This window comes from Nelumbo lutea, chromosome 3 (genome assembly GCF_056320005.1).
Source record: "Nelumbo lutea isolate HS-2025 chromosome 3, American lotus-T2T, whole genome shotgun sequence".
Classification (NCBI taxonomy): Eukaryota; Viridiplantae; Streptophyta; class Magnoliopsida; order Proteales; family Nelumbonaceae; genus Nelumbo; species Nelumbo lutea.
This window is the reverse complement of record NC_142686.1, coordinates 10,968,978-10,985,074: the sequence shown is the minus strand read 5'-3', so window position 1 is coordinate 10,985,074 and position 16,097 is coordinate 10,968,978. Positions and strand designations below refer to the sequence as shown.

At 39.9% G+C, this 16,097-nt stretch overlaps 1 protein-coding gene and 1 non-coding gene across 3 annotated transcripts; one reads left to right on the top strand and one right to left on the bottom strand.

The window, feature by feature from the left end:
- The first annotated feature begins 2,050 nt into the window (after positions 1-2,050).
- On the top strand, positions 2,051-16,032 carry LOC148862901 (protease Do-like 9). Of its 2 annotated transcripts, none has more exons than XM_088976947.1 (10): positions 2,051-2,984; positions 3,118-3,317; positions 3,419-3,599; positions 3,919-4,110; positions 4,730-4,962; positions 14,048-14,149; positions 14,320-14,370; positions 14,467-14,571; positions 15,552-15,651; positions 15,719-16,032. In XM_088976947.1, exons 1-9 carry the CDS (start codon positions 2,414-2,416, stop codon positions 15,648-15,650), a joined length of 1,734 nt encoding a protein of 577 aa, XP_088833073.1. In that variant the 5' UTR covers positions 2,051-2,413; the 3' UTR covers position 15,651; positions 15,719-16,032. The 2 variants fall into 2 exon arrangements, with proteins under 2 accessions (XP_088833073.1, XP_088833074.1); XM_088976948.1 differs by having other exon boundaries at positions 2,058-2,984; positions 3,130-3,317.
- Positions 7,195-7,297, bottom strand: LOC148862902 (U6 spliceosomal RNA). Its single transcript, XR_016112039.1, has one exon. It is a non-coding gene; the product is annotated as a U6 spliceosomal RNA (small nuclear RNA).
- Positions 16,033-16,097: the final 65 nt, after the last annotated feature.

Genomic DNA, 16,097 nt, shown 5'->3' with positions numbered 1-16,097 from the left:
ATACTGGTGCCCCCATGAACGACGAAACCACCGGTGGCGAGAGACAAATCGTCCGACCTCTAGTTTGTACGTCTTCTTCTTCTGCCCACAAACCAATGTTCTTTTTTTCCTTTCTATTTTTAATAGGTCAGAGCAGCTCACAGCGGCAGTCAAAGGTAACTCTTGAAAACTTGTGTTAGATGGAAGATTTGAACACACCCTTAAAATCCAAAAGAAGAGAAAGACACAATCAAAGCTCTGAACTTGAACTTGTTTCTTCTCTTCCTCTTTCTTTCAACGCAATTATATTTTCTTTCTCCAGAAGCTTTCATCACCTTCCATGGCTTCTCAGAAACATTTCTCTCTTCTCCTTCTAGTAAGCCTGTTCTTTGTTTCTCATCTACCCATCCTTTCTCCATCTCTTTCTACTATATCAATCTCTGAAAACTGTAACTTCATCTTAATTTGTGTATTAGTGCCATGACAAAACAAAACAGCATTACCATTCCTTAATTGTACTAGTTTTCCTAGTGGAATTCTGATTACCCCAGCAAATCCCAGTTTTCCGATTTCTGATACCGCCACCGGAATTGTCTCTCGCTGCCAATGGCTTCATCGTTCACAGGGGTGCCGGTGAGCTACTACTGTTGGAGGTGTTAGGGTTCAAAATGAATACAGGGAGGGGGAGTTTAAACTCTTGTGAAATGAAAATAAAAAATTTTGTCATTTTGGCTCAATTTGAAAAGAATACCAATACAAATACATAAAAAATAATACAAAATACAAGATTTTATATTCTACATATTTGCATTTGTATTCCTTCCAAACTGAGCCTTTATCGTTTTGGGCCGCCCATCGGGCTACCCGGCCATGAATAGGTCTAAACATACCTAATACAAAGATGAATACATGATATAATAAAAGCTTGGTTGTGTGTAACAAACAGCCTGCGCTGTTTTTGAAGCTTCTCTTACATGACACGTTAGCCCAATTAGTTTATTATTAATCTTTTTTAGTTAAAAAAATATTGATTATAATTTACACAATTACCCCACACCCATACTAACGTGTCATGCAGATAAAGCTTCAAAACAGCCCACTCCAAATAGTTAAGCCTTTCCCTACGTGATATTATTACTTAAATAAAACAAAAAACAACCATCCAACCAAAATAACAACAAATGAGAAGAAAAAGAAGAAAGGAGGTGATACAAAGATGGGTGTTGTGGGATGATCTGCTTATAATATTAATGTATGATTGAATTGAGATCCGAATCAACCAATATTACTATACACCATAAAGTCTGTTTATAATAACATATGCTTATTATCGAAAGTTCGGTTTAACTACTGAATTTGTACAATAAGTTTGAAGCTTTGAATATATATGATAAAATTATTTTATTAATAAAGTATAATATTCAGGAATTTTAATTTAATTTATTAGTGGCGAATGGCGATTAATGGGATCAAACTCGGATGGGATGCCACTATGCTGTAAAATGGTTTAGTAGGCCCCCTCTCACAAGGCACGGAGAAACTCTTATTCCACGTGGAAAGTTTATTATTATTATTATTAGAGGTTTAGATACAAAAATGAAGGCACGGACGCTGAGTCAATTAATCTTTTATAGTTTTATATAGTAGGACAAGACAAGCGACCGAAAGATGTTTCTTCGATACGACAATTCACTCCTCGTCATCTCCCATGCGGCGAGGTTTCCTCTCAGTGCCCCCCACTTGCCACATGACAAAAACTCAAACCAAGATTCTGTGGATCCCTCGTCCTTTCCAGTCTAGCATTAGCATAGTAGGAGTCAGGAGAGGAATTGGAAAATGACTCAAAACCCGAAATTGCAGCCAAGCAGATCAGATGGACTCGTGAGTCATGCTGTGCCGTGCAATACAAGAGTCAAGAGCGCCCTGCCGCGGTTGTTCCTGACCGGGCCCAACCAGCAACCAGGGTATGGCCTAAGGGTCCAGCGGTCTAGTCAACCCAGTCCCATTCGGGCCCCATCTGGCGTGGAAGGTGGAACTGTAACCTTATCATTGGTTCCACTTCCACACCCCCGCTGAACGAACAGTAAAGCATTCAGCTAAACCTTGCTCTTGTGATTGTGTTTCGCCTTCGGCCTGCCGTCGACATCAGCAACAGCAAGCATTTCTCACTCACTCATTTTCTCCCTTCCGTCAAGTTTCTGACCCTTTTTTTTCCACCCGCTGACGTTAGAAAAGGTATTTGGAGGGAGGTGCGATCGGCGTAGAAAATTGTGGAGGTTTTGTCCATTTCCGAGTTCCAGGAAGCACCCTCCCCTGGTTCAATTGAAGCAGTAGTTTCCCCAGTAAAAAAAAAATTGTCTTTTTTCTTTTTCCTTTTTTCTCTGGTTATATATATATATATACATTTGCTGGTTCTTATGGACCAGACGGAGAGATGCGAGAGGAAACAGGGTCGAACACCATTAATACCATGGACTCCCAAGCTACCGAACCTGCAACAACCTTCTCGGCCACCGTGAACGACTTTTCCAATATCAAGATGATCAACGCCGATTTGCTTGCTGAAGAAGCATGCGTCGGGACGCACCCCGATAAGGCCGATAAGGCTGTTGTCGCCTCTCCGGTGGGAAAGACTTCTCGGACGGTCCAAAACAACGGAGAGTATGCTGTTGTCGCGTCTCTCGCCGTTGATGCTGCTGCCAGGAATACTTTGGCAGCTGAGTCAACGCCTAGAGGCAGAGGAGAGGTGGATGGGGTCAAGGCCGTTTTGTCGATGGATGCCGTTGTAAGGGTGTTTTGCGTTCATACGAAACCCAATTTCTCTCTCCCTTGGCAGAGGAAGCGACAATTTAGTTCCAGTAGCTCTGGGTTCGTTATTGCCGGGCGGAGAATATTGACAAATGCCCATTCCGTGGATTACCATACCCAGGTTAAGCTCAAGAAGCGTGGTTCTGATACCAAGTACTTGGCCACTGTCTTAGCGATTGGCACGGAATGCGATATCGGTATGTCGGATATCTTTTTATTTAGTTTTTTATTAGAATTGCATTGTACTAGTGAAAAGCCTTATCAACAGTTGATTTTTTACTAAAATTCTGCTCATGAACTTCTTTTGTTGTTCTCTTATCGCCACGGTAGCGATGCTAACAGTTAAAGATGACGAGTTCTGGGAAGGCATTTCGCCAGTGGAGTTTGGGTCCTTGCCTGCACTCCAGGACGCAGTCACGGTAGTAGGATACCCAATTGGGGGAGACACAATATCAGTGACAAGTGGTATCGTCTCTCGCATAGAGATGTTGTCATATGTTCATGGGGCATCTGAGCTTCTCGGTTTGCAGGTTATGAAATTGGGTTCTCACTATTCTCCAATATTTCATCTTACCTGCCAATTTTAATGGCATATTACCTGACAGGTTTCATTTTTAAACTGAATTTACAGACGGATGCAGCTATTAACTCGGGAAATTCTGGTGGACCTGCTTTCAACGATAAGGGACATTGCGTGGGTATTGCATTTCAATCTCTTAAACATGAAATTGCGGACAATATAGGTTATGTTATACCAACTCCGGTTGTTATGCACTTCATTCAAGATTATGAGAGGAATGGAGAATATACAGGTATGATGCTCGAATATGGCTCCAGATGCTATTTTTCTTAATTCAGTATCTGTACTTAAGTTCAGTTTGGAAAGAGTACAAATACAAATATAGACAATACAAATAGATACAAAATACAAGGTTTTGCACTCTACATATTTGTATTTGTATTCCTTCCAAACTGAGCCTTAGTAGTCTCTTCTGGTTCTGATATTAGATCTCCTTCAATCTCAATGGTACATATATTAGGAGTTAAAGTAACTATTGTTTTTGGTTGAATGCTTGAAACTGGCGTTTCCTTTTTCTATCTGAAGTATTGGGACCATTCTCTACATGCCAGGGTTTCCAACTCTTGGAGTTGATTTACAGAAGATGGAAAATCCTGATTTGCGCATGGCAATGGGTATGGCATCAGACCAGAAGGGTGTTCGTGTTAGAAGGATTGAGCCTACATCTCCATTATCTCAGGTTCTGAAGCCATCTGATGTTATACTCAGCTTTGATGAAATTGATGTTGCTAATGATGAGACAGGTAGGGTATCTGTGCGGTTTATTTCCTTCATTAACTTCCTGCGCTTTACTTGATGTTAAATTGTGGTTCATGCTGGTCTTCTTTTGTTTCTTGTATTATGCTCATTCTTGGGTAGCTCTGCTATCCAATTAAACATTGAACCACCTACAGTATTGGTTTAGTGAGCATAGGACCATCAATTCCCAGATTGCTATATCATGGCCCTACTTTGTTGAACTACACTTTTCAATTCATTTTATTGTGAAAAACTATAAATTTAATCCTGTTACTTGTGAACTTCCATAAGAAATCCAATTAGCTGTAAATTATGTTACCTTGTAAGAAGAGAAAAGCATGCTACTTCTTTTAGTGTTTCTTTTATTTAGAAGCACTGGATAAGCTATGCAAGACTTCTGGGGGAAGTTTGTGGGATTTTAGATTTAGTTTAGATTTAGGTTTGGAATGCAGGTAAAATAGGATGTACAATTACAATTAGGCAGTTGTTTGCATCTGAGAATTATGGGTTTCATGACTGAGTGAAGTATTGCAAGTCTTACCCTTCTGTTAACTTGAGTATTTCAAATGCTGATTTTGTGTTGTTAAAGCAGGAAACTGACTTTCTTCATTGGTGATTTTCTAGTTCCATTCAGGCATGGAGAACGTATTGGGTTTAGTTACCTGGTGTCTCAAAAATATACCGGAGAGAATGCTGTGGTTAAAGTTCTTCGCGATTCAGAGATTCTTGAATTCAACATAAAACTTGCAACTTACAAACGGCTTATTCCAGCACATATCAAGGGCAGACCTCCATCATACTACATTATTGCTGGATTTGTCTTTACAATGGTATCTGTTCCATATCTCCGCTCTGAGGTGTGTAATAACTTCATAGCTTAAATACATTTTATTGTAAATAAATCTCATTTCCCGTGGTTTTTTGAATTCTATGTTACAATAATAAGGTATGTGAATACAGTGTTGTTAGCTGCTCTGCATTTTAAAACCATTTGTTTCTTAGTTCCAAAAAGCTTCAGCTTTATGGCTTTATGGAATTGGACTACTTATATAATCAAGAGTTTAATTTGACAATTATTTGGTATTTTTTCTATCACATTGTTAAAGTCATTTTTTTTATTCAAATAATTTGTAATAAGTGGGCTATCTAGTCTACTAGCCAAATCATTAAAATTATAAAAAAGTATCCCGTATGGGAGTTCCCCCTCTTAAGTTCTCTCTCTTTAAGTGGGGGATTTCCTCTCTTTAAGTGGGAGGGACAGGTGTCCTTCACCTAGGAGGAGGGGGTAGTTACATAATCACCCCACTCCCTATTTAAGCTCCTTAAGGGGAAGCTAGAGACACAAAGAGAGACTCTTCGGAGAAAATTTTCACAAGAGATTCTTATGAAAAGCAAAGATAAGGAGAGAAGAAAAGAGAAGTGCTCAAGGGAAGGCAAAGAAGGAAAAGTATTACTAATACAGTTAGAGAAAAGGAAAGTCCTCTCTGTGAATACTTCCTATTTATGTCTTCTGCTATGTATCCTTCTTTCTCTCCCTTTTGTTATCACTTTTGATAAAGGAAAAAGAGGGAAATAAACCATCTACAACTAGGTGCCTTTACTTGGTTGATTATGGTCCCTCTTTCAAGACAAAGTTAGGGATTAAACCATCTACAGTCTAATTCTCTTAGACTAATTATGGTTCCCTTCAAATGAAAATGAAGAGTAAGGGGGAATAAACCATCTACAACCAGGTGCCTTTACTTGGTTGATTATGGTCCCTCTTTCAAGACAAAGTTAGGGATTAAACCATCTACAATCTATCTCTAAGGCTGATTATGGTTCCCTTAAAATGAAAATGAAGAGTAGGGGGGAATAAACCATCTACAACCAGGTGCCTCTACTTGGTTGATTATGGTCCCTCTTTCAAGACAAAGTTAGGGAGTAAACTGTCTACAGTCTAAATCTCAAAGGCTGATTATGGCTCCCTTCAAATGAAAATGAAGAGCAAAGGGATGAAAATCGTCTACAATCAAATATTCAATTTGATTGACTACGGTTCCCTTTTTGTGTGCAAAATTCCAAGGATTAAGGCTATCTACAATCAGAATTTCATCTGATTGACTACAACTTATTATGAAGAAAGGAGTGAGAAGGAAATTTTCTTTTGTATTAAAGAAAGGAGAAATGTATTGGTGTATAGTTTCTCAATTGTATTTTCTTTTTCTTTCCTCTCATTCTTGTACACCTGATGTAAAAAAAAAAAGCAAATGAAAAGTTCTTTTTAAGTATCCTATTGCTCTTTTCTTTTGTTCTATGCATTCATTTCTCCAAGTCAGAATCAAAAGGTGTTCTCTACTTTCTTGTGGGGATGTAATTAAGGGGAACAATCCGTATGATTTCCTGAATGGGCCTTGGCCTTACCCAAAATAATAAAAACTCAATCACTTGATTGAGTGAATTATGTTGCATGAGAGTTTATTAAAATTTTCACACCAACACACGTGGGAATTAATTTCCCTTTTTTTCCATTCTTTTTGTTTTTATTTATTTTTCTCATGAAAGTAATTGTGTCTAAACACGGATTGATATAAACTTCCATTATTTACGATTATTAAAACATTTTTCATTGTATATCAGGGAAATTGATTCTTCAAATAGCACTGTTATTAACAACTTTTCATATGAATGGGGATAGAAAACTAGCAGTTGCTTCGTTATTAAATGTGATGTTAGTTTGTTGCAATTTTTGTTGACCTAATGTCGAGATTTATACTCATGAAAAATATTTATATTTATGTTGATATTTTATTTTCTTCTTGCTCTAAAATTCAATTAATAGTTTTCTTTGTGAATTGATAAATAGTCGGCAAATAATCAACATAAAATTATGATTAATGATCATTTTAATACTACTCCTAACATAAATGAATTAGACAGATTTTTTTTTTCAGTTTATTTTTTAAAAGATGAATGTTGAAAAATGGTAAAGGAAAGAAAAAGAATACATGCACAGAGTCCATGTAGGAATTACCTAGTTTGATGCTAAGATCCACAAATTTGTTCGTAGAAAAATTCTAACGTTATCCTATATTATCCTTGAGTCAAATTCTGTTTTGTGCACTTTCTTGATTTGTGCGTGTCATCCTTGCGCAGGGGCCATGCTAATCTTCTCTGTATTGTTCCAATTTTATCAGATGTCTCTGAAGAGACATTCTGTTTTGTGCACTTTCAAATTAGTAAACATGCTACATTTTGAGTTTTTCTGAACTAGTGTCCAGCATCTTTTGTAAACTTCTTGATGCATCCATTTGTATTGCAGTATCATATTAAATACAGGAAAAGTTAGTATACTCCAATCCAATTCAGGGTCTGTTTGGCTTGCAGGAATAGGGATCCAGAATTAGAATCGGAATTGTCCATTATGATTCCAACTGTTTGGTTGGGCGAAATTGGAATCCTATTCCCATTCCTGGTGGATTGGCATTCCTTCATTTGAGGGAAGGGCCATTCCCTCCCCCTCCCTGGGAATGAGAATCCATTCCATCCAATTCTGATTTCAATTCTGTTTCCAGCCTGAACCAAACAGGTGAGGGGAATAGACCATTTTGATTCTTATTCCAAAGGATTCCAATTCCGACTGTGAACCAAATGGACCTTCAGTCTTCTCAACCCTTTGTCTAGCCAAATTACCTTCTCTATTTTCAGATGAAAAAGGGATTGAAGGATGTAGCACCATATGTAGATACAGGAATGACTGCCTCCTTCAACATTGCTATTTCTACTTGACTTTGCAAAATGAGACTTGTAATCTGTAGTAGAATTCACTTTGTTCGTGGTCCCAAGTCAAAGTAACATCTGCAATTATAACTCTAAACAAGGGAAACAATGGTGTCTTAATGATACAATCAGTAGATGTTCAAGACTGCCATCAGTCTTGAACCCTAATAGGTTTCAGGTTCGAAAAAGGAGAAAAAGGTATAGAGGGGAGAGGAGAAAGAGTAGAGAGAGAGCAGCAGAACACAAGAATTGAAAGGAAGGACAGAATCAGAATGTTCTGTCGCCGCCACTTCTATTTATTATTTATAGGTTATGCTAGTTACATGAAAGGACAAATCTGCCCTTGGTATTTACATAACACATAGAACAATATAAAACTGAAATATAAATAGCAACTGGAATAATAGATATGACTAGGGCACATTCTACCCTACGGACAGAGTGGGACCACAGCTGTGGGGCCCACATCAGTGTTCTCTACACTCCCCCCTCAAGTTGGGAATAAATGTTTATCATTTCCAACTTGGATAGATCCGCCTCTAGCTTCTTCCTTGATACGGCTTTAGTGAGGATATCTGCTAGTTGCATACTGGATGTGATGTAAGGGAGACATACTTCTTGAGATGAGATCCTCTCTCGTACAAAATGTCGGTCAACTTCAATGTGTTTGGTTTTGTCATGCTGCACTGGATTATGTGCTATATTAATAGCTGCTTGATTATCACAATACAGCATCAAGGGCTTCTCATACTCAATACCCAACTCCTCAAGTAGAGATCTCAGCCATAGGAGCACAATATCCTGAGGTAGACCTTCTGTCATCAACACTCCCAGCCCAATCAGCATCCGTATAGACCTCCACCTTCATGTGGTTATTGTTCTTGAACAGTATACCTCTACCCGGGCATCTCTTCAAGTATGCTAATATCCTTTCTGCCACAAGAAGATGTGTAATTCTAGGAGAATGCATGTACTGGCTGACAACACTAACAACATAAGTAATATATGGCCGAGTGAGGTAGAGATATAGGAGCTTTCCTACCAATCGTTAGAATATAACATTGTCTTCAAGAGGCTCCCCACTCTCTGCACTAATCCTGTGGTTCTGTTTAATGGGTGTATCCGCAGGCTTGACACCTAACTTTCCAGTTTCTGCGAGCAGATCTAGGACATATTTCCTCTGAGAGATAAAGATCCCCGGTTTGGATCTAGCAACCTCAATACCCAAAAAATACCGAAGTACACCGAGGTCTTTCACCTCAAATTCTTGATGAAGGAGTTGTTTAAGGGACTCAACCTCATGGCTATCATTCCCTGTCACCACAATATCATCAACATATACTGCAAGTAGTGTCAAGGAGGACTCTACCCTCTTGATGAATAGAGTATGATCTGATTGGGCCTGTACATAACTGAACTTCACAAGGGTTAGTCTGAACCTATCGAACCAAGCCCTAGGTGATTGCTTCAAACCATACAAAGCCTTGTTGAGCCGGCAGACCTTCTTACCTGTTTCTGCATCATAGTATCCAGGAGACAAACGCATGTAAACCTCTTCCTGCAGGTCTTCATTCAGAAATGCATTTTTCACGTCCATTTGGTATAAAATGTGACTTGCTGCAAGGGATAATAGGACTCGAATGGTGGTCATCTTGGCTACCGGGGCGAAGGTCTCCAAGTAATCTATACCATAAGTCTGGGTGAACCCTTTTGCAACTAACCGAGCTTTATACCTCTCAATGGATCCATCTGCATTGTGCTTCACGGTAAATACCCATCTGCAACCAACTGGTTTCTTTCCTTTGGGCAGATCAACTAGCTCCTATGTGTTATTTTTCAACAGGGCATCCATCTCAACCTGCATTGCATCTTTCCATTCCGGGATGGATAGGGCTTCTTGCATTGTTCTTGGATTAGGGACATTGGCAACGGAACTAAGGTAGGACCTGTAGGTAGGAGATAGGCGATCATAGGATAAAAACTGGGAAATACAGTGGGCTGTAGATGTGGTACAATGTCGTTTCCCTTTACGGATGGCAATCGGAAGGTCAAGGTCATCTGCAGGAGGTGAAATGACAACAATAGAGGAAGTCTCTGTGGGCCCTGGGACTGTAATACCTGGATTTGGAGCTGCAGATGAGATTAGAGCTAGCCTGGACTACTGATGACCGGGATCAACCTGCCTGTATCGCCTGTGGTAGACCCTCAACTCCTGATCCCTCTGACCACCCTCACCATTGCAACTCTCATCGCCCAATGGAATAGGTAAAGGAACTGCCCCACTCTCACTGCTCTCCCCCTGAAGAAAAGGACTCAAACCCCCCCTCTCACTTCTCTCCCCCTGAGGAGAAACCCGAGGATAATAGGGTGTCTCCTCAAAGAAAGTGACATCCATGGAGACAAACTTCCTCCCTGAGACTGGATCATAGCAGCAATAACCCTTTTGAGTTTGTGCATAACCGAGGAAAATGCATTTGGAGGCCTTGGGTTCGAACTTGGAATGATGGGGTCCGAGAAGATGAACAAAGTAGGTACAACCGAATGTTTTAAGGGGAATAGAAAACAACTCCTCACTCGAGTATAGAAGGGAAAAAGGAGATCTCACATCAAGGACCCGGGAAGGAACCTGATTGGTAAGATATACCGCCGTGAGGATAGCATCACCCCAGAAGCGAATAGGGACATTGGAGGTAAACATAAGACTTCTAGCCACCTCCAAGATGTGCCTATTCTTCCTTTCTGCAACTCCATTCTGTTGAGGTGTATGAGGGCAAGAGCTCTGATGTATAACCCCATGATTAAGAAGGTAAGATGCCAATGGTTTAGCAAAGTATTCCTTTGCGTTATCGGATCTAAGAACTTTGATCTTGGCATCAAATTGGGTTAGGATCATTTGGTGAAAGTTTTGGGTCAGGGCAGGAACCTCATCTTGTGAATGCATGAGATAAACCCAAGAAAAACATGTATGGTCATCAACAAATAACAAGAAATATCTGTATCAACAAATAACAAGAAATATCTGTACCCACCCATGGAAGGGATGTGATAGGGCCCCCAAACATCAGTATGCACAATATCAAAAGAATTATTACTCATTTTATTACTCAATAAATAAGACTTTCTACAATGTTTAGCAAACTCACAACTTTCACACTGCAATTGAGACAACTCAATAGACTCAAATAAAGCAGGAAACAAACTCTTTAGAGACCGAAAGGACAAATGACCCAATCGGTTATGCCAAAGCATAACTGAACTCACACTCGGAGAAACAAAAGACATCTTCTCTACTGGCTCTTCTTGACGAGACCTCTCCTCGAGCAGATAGATCCCATTCGTCTCACGGCCAGTTCCAATCACCTTCTTCGTCTCCAAGTCCTGAAAAACACATCGGTCAGGGAAGAAGGTTACTGAGCAGTTCATATGCTTGCTAATACTACTCTGATTGAAAGAAGATTAGTATCAAGCTTAGGAACGTGCAAAACAGATGATAGGGAGATATTATTTGATAACTTAATGTCACCCTTCCCAGAAATAGGGACCAGGGAGCCATCAACAATAGATACTTTATCCCTACCCGAAGACAAATGGTAAGTAGTAAACAGTGAAGGCAAGCTAGCCATGTGGTCGGATGCACCTGAATCTATTATCCAACAAGGTTCAGTAGTACCTGAGTTGAGGCATGGTAGGCTGAGGCTTGAGTACTTGAATGTGCGAAGGTAGATGTGGCAGGAGCTGATGGTGACTGCGGTGGCTGAGTTGAACTTTCAACTTCCTTTTCTATCTGTATTAGGGCAGCTCGAACTGGAACTAAGGTCTCTAAAGGTGTTCCTCTTGTGCCAGATGAGGATGCTGAATCAGTGTTCACGGCCACATGAGCATTGCCCTTCTTGCTTCTCAACTTTGCCGGAACCAAGTGAGGATGCAGTTTCCAACATGTTTCTTTTGTATGTTTGGGTTTCTTACAATGTTCACATACCACATCATTTTTGTCTTCCTTCCTCCTGTCCTTCTCTGAATCACCCCCTGATTTGGGTTTGGCAGTTACAAAGGCTGGTGTGAGAGGCTGAGGTTGCATCATAACTTTCCTTCTGGTCTCTTCACTATGTACTAAGGAGTATGCCTGAGAGAGAGTCACACTGTGTCTAGTCAAAATCTGTTGCCGCACAATATCATACTCTGAATTTAGGCCCGCCAGAAACTCAAACACCCGGTTTGTCTCGACCTGCTTTCTATATATCTATGCATCTTTGGGACTCTCCCACTCAAGTGTCTCTAAGTGATCAATCTCACGCCACAGAGACTGCAAGGTAGAGAAGTATACTGAAATCGGTTTCTCTCCTTGTTTAAGGTTTTTCACTTCACATTTCAATTCATATGCTCTGGCAACATTAAGGGGTTGGGAATAAGTTTCTTTCATAACATCGCATATCTCCTTAGCTGTCTTTGCTCACAAGTAATTTCGGATAATATGAGGCTGCATAGAATTACACAGCCATGTCATAACCAAGTAGTTTTCTTGGATCCACTTGGTATACATAGGGTCTCCCTTGGGGGGTTCTTTCACATCTCCCAAGAGGTACCCTAATTTACCTCTTCCCCCAATAGCCATCACGGCTGATTGGGCCCATTACAAATAGTTTGATCCATCAAACTTTACGGTTGTAATCTGACCACCTATCTCAGAAACACTACCATAACTGTTGTTCCCAAAACTGTCTTCTGCCTTATTTTTAAACTCCATCTCAGTCAAGTCTCAAAAACAGCATTTGGACTACCAATCACAATTAAAACAGTGTAGGACCAATCTGTATTCACAGTGTATGTGCACAAAACAGGTAGAAATCTGATCTGAAACCAACTAGCAAACACAACAGCAGTAGTCCGTACAGTTCTCACCCCTTAAGAGAGTTCAAGAACCCCAAAAGGATCTGAAAAATCAGCTTAGAAGCAGGTCTGATATGCTTGGAAGAATTAGGGTTTTAATCAGTCCTTAAAGAAAACATTTCAGTTGCACATTCCAATCAGAACCGTATAGATAGACTTGCAGTAGGGTTAATATGAAACCCCAAAAGCTGATCAATGCTAACAAAACTTGAGGACAGCTCTAGATAAATCTCAGGGTTCAGTCTAACATTAGGGCTTGCCGCAAGCTTATTAGGGATTGCCGCAAGATCACTTTCAAACCCTAGAGTAGGAGAAAAGAACCCTAAGGCAGTTCGGCCCAACAATAGGGTTTACTGTAAAACCCTAGAGAATAGAAGGGAGAAAACCCTAGAATGGTTTGGCCGCCCTTTCCAGATAGGTCCAACCTATCCTCTCTGGTAGTACTTCTCTTAGAAAATAGATAATCTTACAAGAAAAAACTGTTTGCTGCCTTCCAATGTTACCTGAACCCTAGTCTTCTCTGGTTCTTCCTGATCACCAACACTCTGCAACCGTGACACGTCTTCAACAGCTGCTAAACCCTTTGGCGATCTCCAAGAATCAGTCCACGAACTCCACTGTCTCAGCCTCCAGCCCTAGGGGATTCTCATGTGGTCGGCTGGACTAGACTCACATGAGAAACCCTAACCTTGCTCTGATACCAAGTAGATGTTCAAGACTGCTATTTTCAGGTTCGAAAAAGGAGAAAAAGGTATAGAGGGGAGAGGAGAAAGAGTAGAGAGAGAGCAGCAGAACACAAGAATTGAAAGGAAGGACAGAATCAGAATGTTCTGTCGCCGCCACTTCTATTTATTATTTATAGGTTATGCTAGTTACATGAAAGGACAAATCTGCCCTTGGTATTTACATAACACATAGAACAATATAAAACTGAAATATAAATAGCAACTGGAATAATAGATATGACTAGGGCACATTCTACCCTACGGACAGAGTGGGACCACAGCTGTGGGGCCCACATCAGTGTTCTCTATACAATTAATCCATAGAGATGAGAAAGGGAGGGATCACTGACAGAGTCTGCCAAGCAGTGGACTGATTACTTTTTAGTGGTTTATTTCAAAGAATTTTAAGGTATAAGAACATCAAATGTATTTTCTCAGAAGTGATGGTCCTCATTTTCATTTGACCTTGAAGGAGTTTCTCTGAATAAAGAAAAGCTTTTTTATGGTTGAATTTGCATAGGTTGCTTGGTATTATTTTATGCTAACTCTTATATTTTTTCCTGTTTACTAGTATGGAAAGGATTATGAATGTGATGCACCAGTCAAACTGCTGGACAAACACTTACATGCAATGGCACAATCAGACGATGAGGAACTTGTGGTTGTTTCTCAGGTCTCTCTCTCTCTCTCTAGCTGAAACCACCCACACATATCTACCTATATTTTTGTATGTCTCAGCGCCTCTATTTATTTTTGCTGTTCTTGTCATCAACTCCTGAGGTATAATTGGAAGTAACTCTATGATTCTGGATTCCATGACAAGAGCTGTGGAAACTGTGGCAGGTTCTTGTGGCTGATATCAATATTGGGTATGAGAACATTGTCAATACTCAGGTCAGAACAAGCTCTTACAAATCAGATATGATTTTAATGGCTTACTCTTTAGTCTGTCATTTTCAACGATGTTCTCTTGTACATATTTTCTTCTAGGTTCTTGCCTTCAATGGGAAGCCTGTCAAGAATTTGAAGAGCTTGTGCAACATGGTTGAGAACTGTGATGATGAATTTTTGAAGTTTGAACTGGAGTATCAACAGGTCCTGCCCCATTCTCCCTTTCTTTCTCTCTCATTTACATCTTTCCTACAAAACCTACTCTATTTTAGCCATGTGAGAAATTATGTGGCCAATCCAGACCGTTCATCAGTTAGAGGAAACTCTGGCTTGAGTATTTGTTGAATCCTGCTGTCCAAATCAGTGCTATTCCAACCTTGGGTTGGAGCTTATTTGATTAATAACAGCCCTCTAATATTTTGATTTTAAAAAGTTGTCCACAAAGAGAGTTTATTTAGAATGTGGCAAGGTATTTTTCCAAAATTTTCCATGATTCTAGGATGTGGAGAGGCATTCAGGTAGTGAGCTTCCTTACATCATCATCGTCACCATCCAAGCCTTGTCCAAACTATATGGGGTTGGCTACATGAATCCTATTTTGCCATTATGTTTTATTTAACACCATATCCATTGTCATATTATTGGCACATAAATCATTTCTTACTACTACCCATGTTTTTATTGGTCTGCCGCTAGCTCTTCTAGCCCCTTCAATTTGCAAGAAACCACTTTTTAACGAGATCTTGCGAGCTTCCTTACATAAACCAATCTATTTCTACCATGTGGAAGGATCTCGTGGCCAGCCCAGACTGTCCATCAGATATGGTACCTACTGGATTGGCCACATGTTCAATCCCATACTCCATATCATCCACATGCCCCACATTGTATTAGTGTTTTTTTTACAACTAATGCTAGTCGTTAAATAAATCAAAAGCTTTAACATTTTGGTATGAAACCTACCTATAAAGAATGACTTATTTTGAACATGTGCCAAACTGTTTGAATCTATTTTTTTCTCGTAAAGAGAGGGTGGGGAGAGGAATTTGGAGACTCCTTTTGAGCTCCAAACTATTCTGCCACATGAAAGATTCCCAGGTTGTTTAGGAAGTTCACTCAACGCCTGACTAGCAAACCAGCTCCTATATATACATGCTTACAATTTATTTTCTCTCCAAATGCAGTTGGTGGTCCTTCAAACAAAGACTGCAAAGGCAGCAACTCCAGATATTCTCACAACGCACTGCATACCTTCGGCAATGTCTGGTGATCTCAAGACATGAGGTAAAATGGAGGTATATGGAAATTTTCTCATCCTCGCAATCACTTACAGAAGCTTCTCTACTTGCAGAACTCCCATCAACTGTGTGCAGATTTGGCAGTTCTAGTTGGTTGAATATACAAATCATTTAGAAAAGGAGAAAAAGGGGAGATGGAGTAGGATATGGTGCCACCCAACCTGTGTATGATTTATTCAGTTGGGCTTTCTCCATTCAAAATAAAAAAGTTTTGTACGATAGTTGGAAGCATCTCAACGGGATTGGGATGGGATTTTTATCAAGGAGCCGTAGGCTTGGGGGATGTAAAAATTGGTTCTATATTACTTTTTAGGGAAGTGTGTTTGCTTTTGGTTCTATAATTGAAAAAGCAAAAGTTGTGAGAAAATCCACACCCTGTTACTCATGCTATTTTATTTTTCAGGTAAGCAAGATAATGACCATTTTAGCCAT